Source organism: Zalophus californianus, chromosome 9, assembly GCF_009762305.2.
Source record: "Zalophus californianus isolate mZalCal1 chromosome 9, mZalCal1.pri.v2, whole genome shotgun sequence".
In the NCBI taxonomy this organism is placed as follows: Eukaryota; Metazoa; Chordata; class Mammalia; order Carnivora; family Otariidae; genus Zalophus; species Zalophus californianus.
Window position 1 is genome coordinate 69216898 of NC_045603.1, and position 18211 is coordinate 69235108.

At 35.1% G+C, this 18211-nt stretch overlaps 1 protein-coding gene across 7 annotated transcripts in view; it reads left to right on the top strand.

The window, feature by feature from the left end:
• The window catches only part of PUS7L (pseudouridine synthase 7 like), a 29711-nt gene extending 13888 nt beyond the window's left edge, over window positions 1–15823 (top strand). For all 7 annotated transcript variants that reach the window (XM_027593977.2, XM_027593981.2, XM_027593978.2 and 4 more), the window contains 6 exons: window positions 34–226; window positions 1814–1912; window positions 5738–5819; window positions 7175–7455; window positions 10979–11032; window positions 12072–15823. In XM_027593977.2, coding sequence (XP_027449778.2) covers window positions 34–226; window positions 1814–1912; window positions 5738–5819; window positions 7175–7455; window positions 10979–11032; window positions 12072–12398 — 1036 coding nt within the window. In that variant the 3' untranslated portion in view covers window positions 12399–15823. The remainder of the gene's footprint in view (window positions 1–33; window positions 227–1813; window positions 1913–5737; window positions 5820–7174; window positions 7456–10978; window positions 11033–12071) is intronic.
• Window positions 15824–18211: the final 2388 nt, after the last annotated feature.

Below are 18211 nucleotides of genomic sequence, written 5' to 3' on the forward strand. Positions count from 1 at the left end.
ATTTAATGAGTCTATATGATTTATCATTTATAGGTTGAAAAATATTGAAAAAGAAATCGAAAAGAAAAGAATGAATGTGTTTAATATTCGATCTGTAGATGATTCCCTTAGACTCGGTCAGCTCAAGGGAAATCACTTTGATATTACCATCAGAAATTTAAGAAACCAAATAAATGATTCTTCAAACCTGAGGGAGAGAATTTTGGAGGCAATAGAAAATGTTAAGGTAAGAAAATTTTCTTTTCTTTTATTTTAAGATTTTATTTACTTGAGAGAGAGAGAGAGCACATGAGAGGGGGGAGGGTCAGGGGGAGAAACAGACTCCCCACTGAGTGGAGAGCCCGATGCGGGACTCGATCCTGGGACTCCAGGACCATGACCTGAGCTGAAGGCAGTCACTTAACCAACTGAGCCACCCAGGCGCCCAAGGTAAGAAAATTTTAAAATAGTGTTACAGGAAAATCTTTATAGGCCTCTTTACGCTGAGGCAAGAAGGGAAACTTCTTTTTCTTTTGTACCTTTTCTTTTTATGTGCATATGTCATTATTTTAAAAAATGATAATTAGGACAATTTGGCTTATTTTTAATTTTCTTAGTACATTTTTTTGTATTAAAAAAACAAAACTTTAATGTAATTTAAAAAATATATAGAGTTACCTGGAGTGGGGGGGGAGCTATCTGCATACGAAGAGAGGTATTTTTTGTTGTTGTTTGTATGTTTGTTTTTTTAGCACATGCCAAATAGAATAGTATTTTAGGCAAAAGGATTAATTTTGGAAATTTTGTTCAGTAATTTTTTCCAGAAATCTTTGGTAAATAGTTACATTACTTATCAGAATTATGCACAATCTTTTTTTCTTTTCAATCTAATTGTGAATTTTTTTCAACATTTACAAATGGTAAATCATACACATTTTATTCTGTCTTACAATAAATACTATTTAACATAAATATATGAGACATTTTCCAGGGATCTAAATATGCCATAGCTTTCAGTCTGATCATCTAGACTGTGGGTTAGCAAGCTTTTTCTGTAAAGAGCCAGATAGTAATATTTTTGGCTTTTTAGGCATATGGTTTCTGTTGCAGCCACTCTACTGCCCTTGTGTGGAAGCAGCAATAGACCATACATAAATGAATGAGCATGGTTGTGTTCCAGTAAAACTTTATTTACAAAAATAAGTGTTGACCACATTTGACTTGTGGGCCATTAGTAGTTTGACAGCCCCTGATCTAGACCAGTAATCCTCAACCTGGGATGCTTCTAGGCAATCTCAGTAGTCAATCCCTACCCCTGAACCAATTAAATAAGAACATTTGGGAATGCAGCTTTGGTTATTAGTATTTTTTTAAAAACTCCCTAAGTGATTTTACTCTACAGCTAACACTGAGAAACAGTGATCTAAGATTCTGACCACAAAGACCTTTTTACACAATTTTATTCCTCTCCAAAGGAAAATAAACAAGCAAAACTGGTTTTTAATCACTCTTATGCCTTATAGTCAGGAAAATGACTTCCAACTAAAGATTTTCTAAGTTCACATTTGTCTGTATATAGACACTCTTTGATTGTATATTCTTTTTTTTTAATATTTTATTTATTTATTTGACAGACACATAGCAAGAGAGGGAACACAAGCAGGGGGAATGAGAGAGGGTGAAGCAGGCCCCCCGCTGAGGAGGGAGCCCAATGTGGGGCTCGATCCCAGGACCCCAGGATCATGACCTGAGCCAAAGGCAGACGCTTAACTGACTGAGCCACCCAGGTGCCTCACAATATACTTCTAATTAATTGATTTTCTTGTATTCATAGAATAAAGGGTTTGTAAATTACTACGGACCGCAGAGATTTGGGATGGGAAGGAAAGTTCACACCGACCAGATTGGATTGGCTTTGCTGAAGAGTGAAATGGTATGGATTTAAAAAAACTATGATCTGATTTGTTTTGTTAGTTGTACTTACTACATAAGCTAGCCCTTTGCTTTCTTAACCCAGCATATAAATGCATATATATATACACACACATACATATACCATATACTACATTATTGAACACTTATTGAGCAGCTACTATATTTTTAGTATCATATTATAGTAAAGCAAACTGTATGTGATGTCCCTGTGTTTAATACTTGTTTGAGACCTAACAGAGAATTGGCCAGCACTCACCAAATTCTTAATGAACCGAATAGAGGATTTAGAGGAAACTTAACACTCTATAATTCCAGAAACATGACGTCAAATTATATAAAATTCCTGTTTCTCCTAACATTTAAACAAAAGCTCTCCCCTCTTTTAAACTTCATATTCCATGCTTCTCATTTTTTTTAAAAGTTTGCTAGAGCATTAATTATCAATTGTTGCTGTGTAACAGACTACTCCAAAACTGAGTGGCCTAGAACAACAAGCATTTCTTGTCTTACTGCTCCCGAGGGTGAGGCATCTGGGAACAGCCTTGGTGGGTGTTGGTGCATCAGGGTCTCACATGGTGTGCAGTCACACTATCAGCCAGGACTGCAGTCTTTGGAGACCTGAATGGGCCCAGAGGACCTGCTTGCAAGCACACTCCATGGTTGTTGGCAGGAAGCTTTAGTTTCTCACCATAGGACTACTCATGGTGTGACTTCCCCAAGAGAGAAGAGTCCAAAAGCACAGAAGAGTGAGAGAGAGACTGTAACATAAATCTCAGTGTCTTTTATAATGTAATCTGGGAAGTGACATCTTTACTTCTGCTCTGTTCTACTTACTGGGCGCACAGACCCACCCTGATAAGTGTCAGGGAGGACTGCAGTAGGTGTACTAGCCAGTGGAGATCACTGGGGGCCAACCTAGAGGCTGGCCCCACAGCTAGAAAGCCATATTTTCTTTCCTTTGAAGCATCCCTTCCCCAACTTTTACATTCTCTACATTTCAATTTAAATTCTCATCCCACTCCCAAGAAAAATTGAATTCTTCTTATCTTGTTACCTCAAAGCCTCTTGGACTTCCCATCTTGGGTTTTGTTATATTTTATTGTTATTCTTTATTTGATCTTTACCAGTAAACAAACATCATGTCTCTCTTGCTCAACACTCTATCCCTAGTACTGTGCACAGTGCCTAGCACATAGCAGATACTTAGTAATATTTATTTGAATGAATTAGCAGAAGCTAATGTTCAAACAAACATATATTTGTTTGAATGAATGAATGAATACTATAAAAATAAGATTGAGTGTGATTTTAGGTTGAATGATCTATCTTAAGATCGTTTCCTACTCTAAAACATATACTTAGAAATCACAGTGCTGGAGACAATATAATAATAATAATAATAATAATAATAATAAAAATACAGGACCTCATAGATACCATTAAAAAAAGGAATATCTTTTAATCTATTTAGTTTTTAAAAGAAAATATTAAAGTTGGCAACTTTTTTTTTATTTGAGAGAGAGAGAGAACATGAGCAGGGCAGAGGGGCAGAGGGAGAGAGAGAAGCAGACTCCCTGCTGAGCAGAGAGCCTGATGTGGGGCTTGATCCCAGGACCCCAAGATTTTTTTTAAAATTTTTTATTGTTATGTTAATCACCATACATTATATCATTAGTTTTTGATGTAGTGTTCCATGATTCATTGTTTGTGCATAACACCCAGTGCTCCATGCAGAACGTGCCCTCTTTAATACCCATCACCAGGCTAACCCATCCCTCCACCCCCCTCCCCTCTAGAACCCTCAGTTTGTTTTTCAGAGTCCATCGTCTCTCATGGTTCGTCACCCCCTCCGATTTCCCCCTTCATTCTTCCCCTCCTGCTATCTTCTTCTTTTTTTTTTCTTAACATATATTGCATTATTTGTTTCAGAGGTACAGATCTGTGATACAACAGTCTTGCACAATTCACAGCGCTCACCATAGCACATACCCTCCCCAATGTCTATCACCCAGCCACCCCATCCCTCCCAACCCCCCCCCACTCCAGCAACCCTCAGTTTGTTTCCTGAGATTAAGAATTCCTCATATCAGTGAGGTCATATGATAACAGGACCCCAAGATTGTGACCTAAGCCGAAGGCAGGCACTTAACCGACTGAGCCACCCAGGTGCCGAATGAAAATTCCAACAACCATGACTCTTTTTTTTTTTTTTTTTAAGATTTTATTTATTTATTTGAGAGAAAGAGAGGGAGAGCACAGAGAGAGAAGCGGAGTCCCCACTGAGCAGAAAGCCCAACTCAGGGCTCCATCCCATAACCCTGAGATCATGACCTGAGCTGAAGGCAGACACTTAACTGACTGAGCCACCTAGGTGCCCCAATTGGCAATTAAAAAAAAAAAAGATTTTGGCAATTATTTGAAAGACCAGACAATTCCAAGACTTGAGAACAGGAATGAAATTAGTGGTTCATGATTCCCCTATGCTTGCTTTTGTTATATATGTTGGTCAAGTCTGAATTTTATGTCATTACTTCACACTTGCATTCTAAGCTGGATGATACAGGTAAAGAATGACAGAAGTAGAACTATGGAAATAATGGGCACTTTTTCCAGTCCATAATATTTTAAACCTATGTATGAGGTTGCTTTGTACAGATCTATTTCCAAGTATAACACTTTAATTTTTGAAAGCTTGAAGATAAAATTGCAGTGTCAAATATCATTTGTTAAGTGCCTATTCTTTTATGATGCCGGAGAATTTGTATTTATATCTTTTTTTTTTTCCAGTTTTATTCCAGGAATTTATTTTTAGGAAATATTTATGCATGTACACAAAGATTTTATACATCAAGATACTCCCTTCAGCATTGTATCTAATAGCAAAATTCTGATAACTATCAATAGGTAATGGTTTCGATAATTGATGGGTATCTCTGTGTTGGGATTATACAGCAGCCATTAAAAACAATATTGTAGAAGAATGGTTAGTCTTATTGGAAAATGTTCAGATCATATTAATAACACAAGCAGACCCCAAACAATATAAACAAAAAAGAGTCTTTTAATAATGTATACATGTGTGTGGATTTATAGAAAAAATACCTTGACACTAAATACAGTAAAATATAACTGGTTATTACTGATCACTTCTTTTTTTGGGGGGGGGGACAGCTTTTTTTTTTATTATGTTATGTTAATCACCATACATTACATCATTAGTTTTTGATGTAGTGTTCCATGATTCATTGTTTGCATATAACACCCAGTACTCCATTCAGTACGTGCCCTCTTTAATACCCATCACCAGGCTAACCCATCCCTTCACCCCCCTCCCCTCTAGAACCCTCAATTTGTTTCTCAGAGTCTGTAGTCTCTCATGGTTCATCTCCCCCTCCGATTTCCCCTCCTTCATTTTTCCCTTCCTACTATCTTTTTTTTTTTTTTTTAACATAATGTATTATTTGTTTCAGAGGTACAGGTCTGTGATTCAATAGTCTTACACAATTCACAGTGCTCACCATAGAACATACCCTCCCCAATGTCTATCACCCAGCCACCCCACCCCTCCCACCCCCCACCACTCCAGCAACCCCCAGTTTGTTTCCTGAGATTAAGAATTCCTCATATCTGTGAGGTCATATGATACATGTCTTTCTCTGATTGACTTATTTCGCTCAGCATAATACCTTCCAGTTTTATCCACATCGTTGCAAATGGCAAGATTTCATTCCTTTTGATGGCTGCATAATATTCCATTACATATAAAAAAGTAAGTAATTTGTCATTTTCATTTAACATATGTTTGCTTGCTTGATTTTTAAAGGTGGAGGCTGTAAAATTATTTCTTACACCAGAAGATTTGGATGATCCTGTAAATAGAGCAAAGAAATATTTTCTTCAAACTGGTATTTAAAAATTTCTTTATCCTATACATAGTCATGCAAATACATAATACAGATGTTATGTCAGCAGGAGGGCATTTATTGCTACATAAATGTGATAAGAAATAGCTTGTAATATATTATACATTTAATAATTTTATTACATGTCTAAGACACTCAGTTTTGGCCAGATATCCAGGACTTTTGTCTGTTTTAACTCTTCTTGGCAGTAGGAGTGAGGGGAGAAATAGCTTCTTAATTTTTCTTGGTCTAAATTCTCAGAGTAGATAAGAATTTCAAATTCTACACTGGTAGCAATGGAAGTATAACACTACAACTAGGGGAGACTTAAAAACAAATTATATAAAAGTTTATTTGCTATATCCAATACTTTGTGCGTTATTTTTGGTTTAGTTGCCCATTCAGGCCAGTCAGTTTTGACACTTTAGTCAATATCATGGTTTATATGCAGAATGCTTCCTGGGAAGCACCAAAGAAAAGTGGTTATGAGTGTGGGTTCTAGAGTCAATCCACATGGGTTTGACTCTCAAAATGACTTATGTGTTTGTATCTAGAGTTCCAAGAATATAATTTCCTTGTGGCAATGATTCCTAAACTTGAGTGTGCATAAGAAACACCTGGTACATTTATTAAAATGAGGATTCCTACCTGAATAAGCATCTTTGCAGTAGAGTTCGTTCATTTAATTTTAAAAAAGCATCCCATTAGCAAGGCCTATTAGTGCTTGATGGATCCAACCCTTTCTTACTCAAAAGATTCTGTGTAAATGTTTGTAATAGCTCTTTAAAAATATGTAGGCTCAGAGGTTTATTTAGTGGTTTTTTTTTAAGAAATCCTCTGAATAATTGCAAATTAGTTTATCTCCATTCTGAAGTAGGTATTACTAATGTGCTTTTTGCTATTTTTTTTTTTTTTAAGCAGGGAAAGTGAGGGGCACCTGGGTGGCTCAGCTGGTTAAGCGGCTACCTTTGGCTCAGGTCATGATCCCAGGGTACTGGGATCAAATCCTGCATCGGGCTCCTTGCTCAGCGGGGAGCCTGCTCTCCCTCTCCTTCTACTGCTCCCCCTGGTTGTGCTCTCTTTCTCTGTCAAATAAGTAAACAAAATCTTAAAAAAAAAAATAAAAATAAATAAAGCAGGGAAAGTGAATGGAGAATGGACCATATGATTAATGATCTTTACTAAACAAACAAACTCTTCAGGTGTAGCTAAGTTTATAGTTGGTGCTAAGTGTCATCTTCATATTCAAGTTTATAAGAGCACAGTTCATTGCCTCTCATTTAGAAGGCATAATAAAGGTCTTTATAACTGGCCTGTAAATGAAAGTGGTTGACTCACTGATTTTCTCTTTATTTCAGAGGATGCTAAAGGCACACTTTCATTGATGCCTGAATTCAAAGTTCGCGAGAGAGCACTGTTGGAGTCATTGCACCGCTTTGGCATGACGGAGGAGGGATGTATCCAGGCATGGTTTTCTTTTCCCCATTCAATGCGCATATTCTACGTTCATGCATATAGCAGCAAAATTTGGAATGAGGCAGTATCTTACAGATTTGCAACCTATGGATCAAGAGTAGTAGAGGGTGATCTGGTCTCTTTGGATGAAGATGTTGATGATGAACATTTCACAAATAGTAAAGTAAGTATCATCAGAGTTGTCAAGAGTAGTAACCACACTGGGAACATTAATTTTCAGAAGCCTTTATTTGAGAAACAATTTAGAACTAAACGTACGTTTTATTTTTTTATTTGTATTTGCTTATCTTCTGCTTCTGTGCTGCTAGCTAAGGCTTAACACATGTCTATAAATGGTAAAATAAAAATAGTGGCATTAAGTGAAAGGTACAAAGATAGTAAACTTTCAAGACTATGTTTTAAAGAATTACGGAAGTAATGCACAAAATAGTATCATTAGAAGTGAAAAATCAAAAGTTTACATATGAAGCTGTCATCTTGTCACCACTCTTATTGTCTTTCCCTCCCCTGTGTCCAGGAAATCAACCTCTGCTTTTTGGCCTGTATCCTTCTAGACCTTTTCTGTGCTTTCACAAAAATATCCATAGGAGAGTGTATTTTTATTCTGTTAGCGAACACAGAAAAGAAAAGGAAGGGCTTAGAGGCTCAGAACTTAAAATACGAAAAAGAATACAATTTTTATAGTAATTGTATATGAGGTGTGTAATATTGTGTGTATTTCTTTTATATAAATGTGATTTTATGATTGCAATTTCACAGCTTGCTTTTTTCCTCTTAACAATTTATATTATAAAAGTTGATTCTTCCATTTCCTCTCTATCCAACTAGTATTTTTATCTTTGTGGGTTTCAACAGTTTAAACAATGAAACTGAATACCATAAGTCAAGTAAAGAGATTTATTTGTAATATAATGCAAAAAGAACAAATTATAATGCAAAAACAAATTATAACATAATGCAAAAAGAACATTATCTCAAGTTAGTCTTACAAAGATGTTATAAAAGTGGAGGGATTTGAGTAGTGCTTTCATATATAATATCATAACATCATTGAACTTTAGATGAGAAAAGGATTTTAGAGACCTTCTTTTTAACTTCCATTTTATAGAAATGAAAATCAAGACCCCGATTAAGTGACACAGGTAGCAGAATTAAAAGACCCTAGCCCAAACTGATCTCTACCAGAGAAATCATGGAGTACAGAAAAGGTGTCAGCATCTAGAGAGAGAACATGGCCCAGTTTTTCAAAAAAAGGAAGAAACATAGACTCTGAACTGTACGTAAAGGGAGCTTTATCTAAATTAATAGTAGAAGTCTGGATGTATAAATTAAGGTTTTTGTTTGGTTGGTTGGTTGGTTTTGGTTTTAAGTAATGGAGATCTACCTCAAAACAACTTAAGGAAAAGTGGACAGGAATTCATTGGCTCTCATAACTGAGACTCTGACTGATTTGGGCACAGCTATATCCAGTCTCCTAATTAGTCTATCTCTTATTTTCTTCATCTTTCAACTATGTTTTCCTCTGTTAGAGCCATTCTCAGTCTGGCTTGTTCTTTCGGTGGCAAGATGGTTATGAGCATCTCTAAGCTTATTTCTTACAGCTTGTAGAGAAGAGAACTTTTCTTCCCAATGGAATAAAGGCCATGGAATTAAGTCTCTCTGGCTAGGAGTGGCCTGGCTTTTGGGCCTATGTCCAGGCCCAAAGCAATTATTTTGGACTGGAGTATGTGACTGGCTAAGCCTATGTTCCAAAGGATCCTTCCTGGAACCATCTCACCCAAATTATGTTTGAGAACCGGGAGGGGAGCTCCCTGAAAATGAGGGTGAGCCTATCAGAAAAGAGAGTAAAGACCGAGCAAGTCAGAGCAACGGGTTTCTGCTTTGCTGTTTCATTGAATGGGTGCCTTATGAATATTTAGATAAGAAAGTGATCACGAGGAGCATAAATCACTAAGAATGGTCATTTAACTGAGACAAAATCTGAAACTGTAAAAAGAAATCTGGCAGCATTATAGGTTTTTTTTTTTTTTTTTAGCATTATAGGTCTTATTTTACTTCATGAATGGAAGAGATGTTGGTGATTCCCTTTTGATAAATAGTGAAAAATCATGTTTTTTTCACACATTCCAGAAAATATGTTCATTAAAATATTATCTGGGCTGTACATTATTTAGTAAGTTAGCCATTCCTAATTCAGATTTTCAGAAGTTTAAAGGTTACTTTCACAAGACATGGTAATAATCTCTGAAATACATGTCTTATAAGACTTCTTTGTTCAAAGTAACATTTGCAAGGACAATTTTGTGTCAGAACTGTATCTGTTTTTCTTTTGGAGCTGTAAGAGAAAGGAGAACATTTTCTCCTTCATATCCTGCTAAGTTTTCTTCTATTAGGAAAAAAAAGTCTTTATATATTTTAGGACCAATCATTTATACTTTACTAGTAAGCACTAAGAGTAGAAAAGGCAGGACTTACAGGCCCAAGATGTTAAGATATGAAAATGAAAAAGATAGTAAAGTTTCTAATAAATGGTATATGGGGCATGTAATGTTGTGCATCTACAGTTAAAAATTGTAGGAAACTAATCTGATTCTTGATAGGATTACTAGACTAATAGATATACCTTTATTTCAAGTCACTTGGGGTAGATTTTCTTATAATTTCTTTGTGAACAAGATAGAGAAATGTGGCAGACAATTAAAAGGTTAGGTGAATTCATAGTTGAGGAATAGCCATATGCCAAAAGCATGTTTGTTAATTAAAAAAATCATTTGTTATCAACCTGGAGGGAGCTCTCTAACCACAAAACATGGTCTAATGTACTTGACCATGTTTTTCAGTATTTTCATAAATTATTTAAATTGCATCATTGTAAGTAGGCTTAAGAGTTTGTGAAAGAAAGCTAGAAATGATGCAGGAGAGATCCTCATCCCATGGCTTTTGGTCAGATCACATCTAGAGTTTTATATCCATTTCTGAGTCCAGCAACTAAAAGGCGTACTTACCTATAAACAAACATACAAACCCAAAATGAAAAACAAAAAAAGAGGGGCAATAATTATTGATTAGACTGTGCAGCCTTTAGGGCAAAGCCAGCAGAGTTAGAGGGGATCTGGACACTACATAATATGGTGAAAGCCTTAGGAAGGTGGGGATGCTGTTCATCTTTGTTTAATGATAACAGCTGCCTTTATACCTGAACTTTTATGTGCTGGAGAAATTAGACTTTTTTATTCTCTAGTGTCCTGTAGCAACATTTCTCACACTTAACATACACCTCTTTTTCCCCCTGTCTCCTGTTACTGTTCTATGAAACACGTTTTGAGAAACACCACTTCTCAGAGAGTATTATGATACTTGTTGGTGACGGGGAGGGGGGGGGGCGGTTTCCCAGAGGCAGATTTTTGATTCAGCATAACAATTTTGTAAGTTAGGAAAAGCTGCTGGTGATGAGGTGAAAGTATTGCCTCGGTGTATTAAGCTACCACCATTCTCTTTGTGTTTCAATTTCAGTTATTAGTGGTTAAAGCAGGAAGTATCGTTTAAATTTTTATGTAGTCTAGAAGCAAATTGTGAAAATAATCTTTTTTGGGTATATGTCTATTCAGCACAGGAGTCAAATTATACATAACAGGGAAAATTGAGGAAATGAATCATGCATATTTTTGTCATGTTTTAAAATGTAGGTTCATCTAGTGACTGAAGAAGAGGAATCAGCTAACACATATGCAATACATCAGGTAAATTTGTTTAAAAATTGGTATCACTTAGATCTAAATGTAGATATTGTGTCCTAAAGACAAAATGTTGATCATTCTCTTCTCCACCTTCTTCTCTTAACCACTTTTTAATTCAGGTATAATTTATATGCAATAAATATCTCTCTTCTTAGTTTACAGTTCTAAGAGTTTTGATAAACATAGTCTTGTGACTACCACAAAAATCAAGATAAAGAACATTTTCATCTCTCTCTAAAATTTCCCAGTGCCACTTTTTATTCAACCCCCACCCCTAGCCCCGGCTCCTGAGGGGCTCATCCATTTTCTGCCCCGTTTGCCTTTGAAAGAATGTCAAATAAATGGAATCATATAGTTTGTGGTCTTTTATGTCTGGCTTCTTTCAGTTAGCATAATGAATTTGAAATCCATTCATGTTGTATGTATTTGAATTTTTTACTTTGTTCCTTTTTCTGACTACCTTTTGGTAGTGTTTAAGAAAAATGACTAGAAATCATTAGAAAAGAAGGAAAGCCCTACGAACTAGTGTCTTCTTATAAGCAGCTGAGCAAAACACTGTATTTGCTGCTACTGGTTCGCGCTCATGTTTTTAAATAAGAAGAATGTAAAGTTATCAACCAAAATACCAGTTATATCATTGAGCAGTAGGTGTTATTCTTTCTGTTATAGAAACAATATGCTTTTAAGATTGTATGACTACATTGAGATTAAATCTTTGTTGTCTAATTAAATGTCCCAAACCTGTTGTTTCCTCTCCTCTACATTAATAATAGTTTGTCTAATAATATCTGACTTGAGTTTGTTACCTTGGTTATTGCGAGTCCTTCTTGATTTTAGTTAGTTCTTTTCTTTGCCTGGCAGCATTTAAAATAAAGTAGTGTAGTGTTCAATAGCATGTTTTAGGCTGATTGTAATGTTTATATCCTGAGACATAAGGATCATATCTCAGTGATTTTCTTATATACCAAATCTTAATGATATAATGATCATATATTTTTCTGAAGGCTGTTTCATGTAATTTTATCCCCCTTCTTCTGCACAGGTGGTTCTTCCAGTGCTTGGATACAATATTCAGTACCCAAAGAACAAAATTGGGCAGTGGTACCAGGAAATACTTAGCAGAGATGGACTACAGACATGCAGGTTTAAAGTACCAACTCTGAAACTCAATGTTCCAGGATGCTATAGACAGATATTGAAACATCCCCGTAATGTCTCATACCAACTAATGGAAGAACATGAAACTGATGTCAAAACTGAAGGTTCCCACGTTGATGAAGCAACTTTATCTCTTTTGCTGTCTTTCGATCTTGATGCTTCGTGTTATGCGACAGTCTGTCTGAGGGAGATAATGAAGCATGACTTTTAGAACCACTACCCTTGATATAATCATATATATGTCACTCTTTAAAAGGAAGGGAGCTAAAATTTCTTGAGCACCTGCCATGTGCTAGGAGCCTTATAATTGCTATCTCCTGTAATTACTAAACATCCTGGTGAAGTAGGAGTTTGATGCTGATGTTCTGGAGGACATATAGCTAGTAAGCGCAGCATCTGAATTCAAGACCCCAAAGCCTATGTTCTTTCTGTTATCTAATGTTTCGGTGATCTTTATTCTGTGTTATAAAATTTATAATCTTTCTTGACTATTCAAAACAAATAATACTGCAAGATAACATGTTTGGAGTAATGTTTATATCCTCTAGTTCCTTGCTTAAAATGTAGATGAAACTAGATTGTAAGATGGTTGGAGAGAAACAGAAATGAAGCATTTTGTTAATTATTGTCATTCTTTTCTGTTTTTGAAATTACTGATCAGAATAATACATTAGGGAAATACAATCCCTATATTTATGATAGCTACCCCAGGGTAGCTTACCCCTTAATGAGATAAATTATCTTCAGTGAAGATTGAAAGAAAATTTTTCATACACTTTCTTTATCTCAACATACATTGACCCTCTTGACTTTTTGCGATATTTTTTCCTATTATCTAAAACTTAAATTTTAGAGTCAGACAGACCTGGGCTCAGACTCCAGCTCTGACACTTACTAGTGACTTTGGGCATGTTATTGATTCTTTTTGAGGCTTACTTAAAGAATTAAGACAGCACCAACCTCATAAGCAACAAGTAATAGGATTGTCTCCACCTTTTATGTGCTAGAGGAAGAAAACATTTTGCCCATTTGAAAATTGAAATATTTATTTAAGTGTCCCACATCATAAATCATCCTTAACCACTTTAAATCAGTTAAATTTGGGAGGGATGGTATATATTGATCAGGAAGATCTAACATTCTTTCATTTTTGGTAGTATAACATGATGATGAAATTTAAAAAGTGGTATGGAGAATTACATGTCAGTAATGTGGCATTTTTATATACTCAAGTCAGTGAAACTATTTTGGGTATAGTAGCATAAGGAAATAAAATTCAAAAGAAGGAAAAGAGCTATATGCAATGCAAAATTTGCTCATTGTAACATTTTTATATAAAATGAAAGAAATTATAATTGTCTGAAAGTCCAGCATTAGACAACTAAAGTAAGTAAAATGAGATATATCAACTTGATGGCAAAATATGTAGTTATTAAAAATGATGATAAAAGTTTAGGTATGTGAGAAAATGTTGCCCTTCAAACCTAGAGCAAAGATATTACAAATGAAGTATACACACTGAATGCAGCTTTTACAGAGAGGCACTTTAGCATAGTAATTAAAAGCATAGTTACTGTGGAAAAACTCCCCAAGTTTGAACCTTGGCTGTGCCACATAGCATGTGGCCTTAGACAAGTTATTTAAGCTTTGTATGCTTTGGTTTCAACATCTATGAAATAAGAATGGTAATGTACCTACCTCATAGGATTATTGTGAGGATTTACCAAGTTCACAAATGTACAGCAGCTTAGAAAAGTACGTGCTACTTAGTTATTGTTAAATAAGTATCTGCAGATGCAAGTTTGGAAGGAAGAGAAAAAACATGAAAATAAGTTTCTTTTTTGTCATTATATATTTTAATAATAAATCTCAGAACACAAAAATTGGACTTTGTAGTACCATTGGATTTTTAAAATTACCTTTATCATCTTAATATTTATTGAAAATAAAATGCTATATTAAGTACTAAAAAATTTAGAAAAAATGCCATTTCATATAATAAATTATATTTATTTATTATATGTAATATAATGCAAATGTAATCAGAAAGTGAATTATGTAAATTATTCAATTCTAGATGTCCTAAATGTTGGGTAGCAATTAGAAAATATGAAAGCATTAAAATGTGCTGTCATTGATATTTTCTTTGCCTGTAGATGGCACTATGATTTTAGATATCGTATTTATTTATTTACTACTTCGGCCATATGTAAGGAAAGAATCACTAACCTTATTTCAAGTCACCATAAGATGTATTCAGATACTGTTGATGTGGAAAATTATTTTATATGCCAGTAATATTTGACATGCTAATTTTTTTTCAGTGTAAGGCCTTGAATATACTTTGGACCGAATGATGACCAATCACCTAGGTTTTTGCAGTTTTTTCCTGGGCATTTCAGGCCTTCAGAAGGATAATCTTTGGATTAGTTTTAATTTTCAAGGTTGTTTTTGAAACTGAGCCTCAGGATTACTAAGGTAAAACAAATTGAGGTCTTTTTACTAAGCTAAAAACACTTCGATGTTTGTGACTTAGGCTAAACTGAAAGTCATATGCGAGTTTCAATTCAAGTAACATTTATTGTTTGTTGTGCCAGCGCTTCTGCTTCTCTCATTTTAATCCATATACCCAACCTATAGGTAGGTAATATTTTCCCTGATTTTGCAGATGGGAAAATATCTGGGTGGTTTACTGACCTATCCAAGGTCAATCAAGATAGTATGTGGCTGAACTTGATTATGCTTCGTAGATCAGTACTGTTTTCATCTACCTAATATTTGCCTTCTGAAAACAGGTTTTTTTGTTAACGACTTTCATTTCCACTAACTCAGTATTACTTGCCACTGATTAATAGGCATATTGGAGCATGTCTTGAGAGAAACAAGGTTCCCTTTTGAGATTCTGAGACCAAAATAAAAGTAAAGGAGATCCTTCAGGAAATTCCCAAATCATTTTGGAATATTTTCCAGAATACTTTGGGACTTGTATCACATTGTTAGGCAAAATTATTGCAAGTCACAGGAGGTTATTTTAGATGGTACCCGGCACAATACTAATATTGAAAAAGAAGGGTGAGAGAGTTGCTCTTTTTTTAGAAAATCTCATGAAACACTAACAACAGTGTCCAGCACCTAAATTCTCAGTGTCAGCTACTGTGCTATATGATGAAAGTTTTACAATGGACTGGTTAATGACTTCCCCTTGAGATCTGATCTGACTCTGTCTTAGCGTAATTATAATTCAGGACACTTTTAGATTTATTTATTTTTTTTGTAAGTGGAAATAACTATTTCTAAGAGCAATTCATTCAAATTAAGATCTTTAAGAACTATCTGGGTCAGTGTTTTCAGTATTTTCCACCTGGGAACTACCTTTAGGAGACCAAAAAGAAAATGAAGCCCCAGGTTAACAGTGAACTTTTCTTGCATTAATGTAAGGATAGAAAAAAAGCTTGGAGGAAGATATGGAAGTGAGGAAAATAGTACTTCTCATTTTTTTTTCTCACTTTACCTCTGAAGTGTTTGGGTTTTTAAGTAAGAATATATTTGTGTATTAATTTTGCACTTAAAAACCTTGAAGAAGGGGCACCTGGGTGGCTCAGTCGGTTAAGCATCTGCCTTTGGCTCAGGTCATGATCCCGGATTGCAAAATCGAGCCCGGCATTGGACTCCCTGCTCCTCGGAGAGTCTACTTCTCTCTCTCTGCCCCTCATCCCCCTCATGTTCTCGTTCTCTCTCACTCTCTGTCTCTGTCTCAAATAAATAAATAAAATCTTAAAAAATAAATAAATAAAATAAAATAAAAACACCCTGGAGAATACTTAAGGCTCAGAGAAGGTAAGGTAAGGGAATTGGATTATGATGGCATTATTTTCAGAATATTCTGGTGGCTCATGCCAGCATATCGTCAGAAGGAAATTTATGTATTATATGCTTTAATGGCACTAATGGCAGTTAATACAGATAGTTTAAAGTTTTAGTGCATGTGCTATGGATTTTGCTTTCAGATTTGAGGGTTCTGTCTTAGAGATAGCTTGGTCTTATGGTATTGTTTTAGTCTATTTTTCTTGAGCCCTTCTGTTTTACTTATTTTTGATAGGCCACCAAGCAATGCCAGATGTCTGACATAATAATCAACAAATATTTCAGTACCCCTCAATTAAAGGCACTCTAGAAGATACTATGGGGAAAGAAAAAAATGAATCAGATAATATCTCTGCCTTTGAGGGATTAACAGTTTTATATCCTTTCAGATAACATTTGATTTGAAATGTTTGTTAACTGCAAAAAGGATATGCAGGCTAAATGGCTCAGAGAAAGAACAAGCAGCATCTTTCCATTTTGCGTATGGCTTACTGTATGGCCGGTAATATGTTACTTGACCTCTCAGCACCTCATCCTGAATCCTTCAGTGATACTTATATTAGCATTTCTAAGCATTTTGAGATCTCCTCTTAAAATATGCTTTGAACTAGTCAGTCTAAATGCTGCTTTCTGGAAAGCTACTACTTTAAAGAATGGGAAATGGTGTTAATGGAGTTAATCTTGTGTAATTTCAGTGTGGGTTGTCAGGAATATCTTTAAGTAAAGAAAATGACTCTAATCTTCTTAGGCAATTCTTTTTCTCAGCTGCTGTGAGACAGGAGCTAATTTACTCTGCTTGTGTACATAGACCCTGTCTTACTAAAGAGAAATTTTACTAATGGAAAGAAGTCAGGACATCCATGAAATTATTTAAATTTAGGTATCTTGGAAAATATTATAAAATATAAGATATGTGAAATTGTCTTTTTCATGATCAGTTTTCTTAATAAATACCCAACTCAGTTACCAATATAGAAATGAAATCCCCGTTACAAGGAAGAAATTTAATTATGGAGTCAAAACAAGCGCTATTTAGTTGTTTTTAAAGGGAAGAGATCAAAGAACTGGTCACTCCTTAACTGAGGGTGTTTGAGCAGCAGGATGGGGATGGGGAGTGGAGAGGGTTAGGGATTCAATTCTTTATGCTTTTATTCCAAGTCACCCTTTTCTGATGAGCCCTACTGGCATTCTCTTAGACTAGTTAGGTCAGGATTCTGAACTTTTCACTACAATAGGGTTTCAATCTTAGCTGATTATTGTTCCCACCCCCACCCGTAGTCATAAAGGACTCGTGTTCTTTTCTAAAAAGAGAAGATGAAGACTATTTCTATTAAAAAAATAGGTTATAGTACAATGGATTTTTTCACATCTGATTTTCAAAAGGAAACTAATTTAGGTTCATTTTTTCAATAAATTAACCTTAAGGTAAATCTAATAAATTTTTATGGTATGTGAATAGTAACAAAGCACTTTTTCTATTTAGAAATGATTTTAGAAAATTTGAGAAGCAGTTATTCTGAATTCAAAGAGCATTCTCCCAAGGCATTGAAAGAGAAAATTTTAATTTCATAGTGAAGCATTTGATGATTATGTTTTTTGTGTACATATTCTCTCTAGTTTTGATTATTGTGATAGCTTTCTAACTGACTGCCTCGATTCTTCATTCTAAGCAGTCCATCCTGTGTACTAGTCATTTAACCTTGTAAAAGTAGAAATCTGATCCTGTCATTGTGTTTTGGCCATTAAGCATTTCAGTGGCTTCCCAGGATCTAAGGAATAAAAGTCCAAATCCCTAAACATAGCACATATATATCTGCACAGTATGACTTCAGATTATCTTTCAAGTGTCATCTTCCACTTACTCCATAAAACATACTTTTTGTTTTAGCTCCGTCTGCTCTTTCCCAAATATATTAAGTTTTCCTGTGTTATACATCTCAGCCTCCCATTCCTGTTGGCAGAAGGTCTTTTCTGCTTATGTTAAATATCTTGTCTGTGAAATCTGTGTTCTTATAACACTTGTCTATGTCTGTGCTATCTCCTTAGTCACATTGCATTATACTTATTTGACTAAATATCTGGCTCATCTACTACTAACTATTCAAAGGCATTAATCTTTATACCTCAGGGACCCATCAGTGTCTAACATGTAATAGGTTA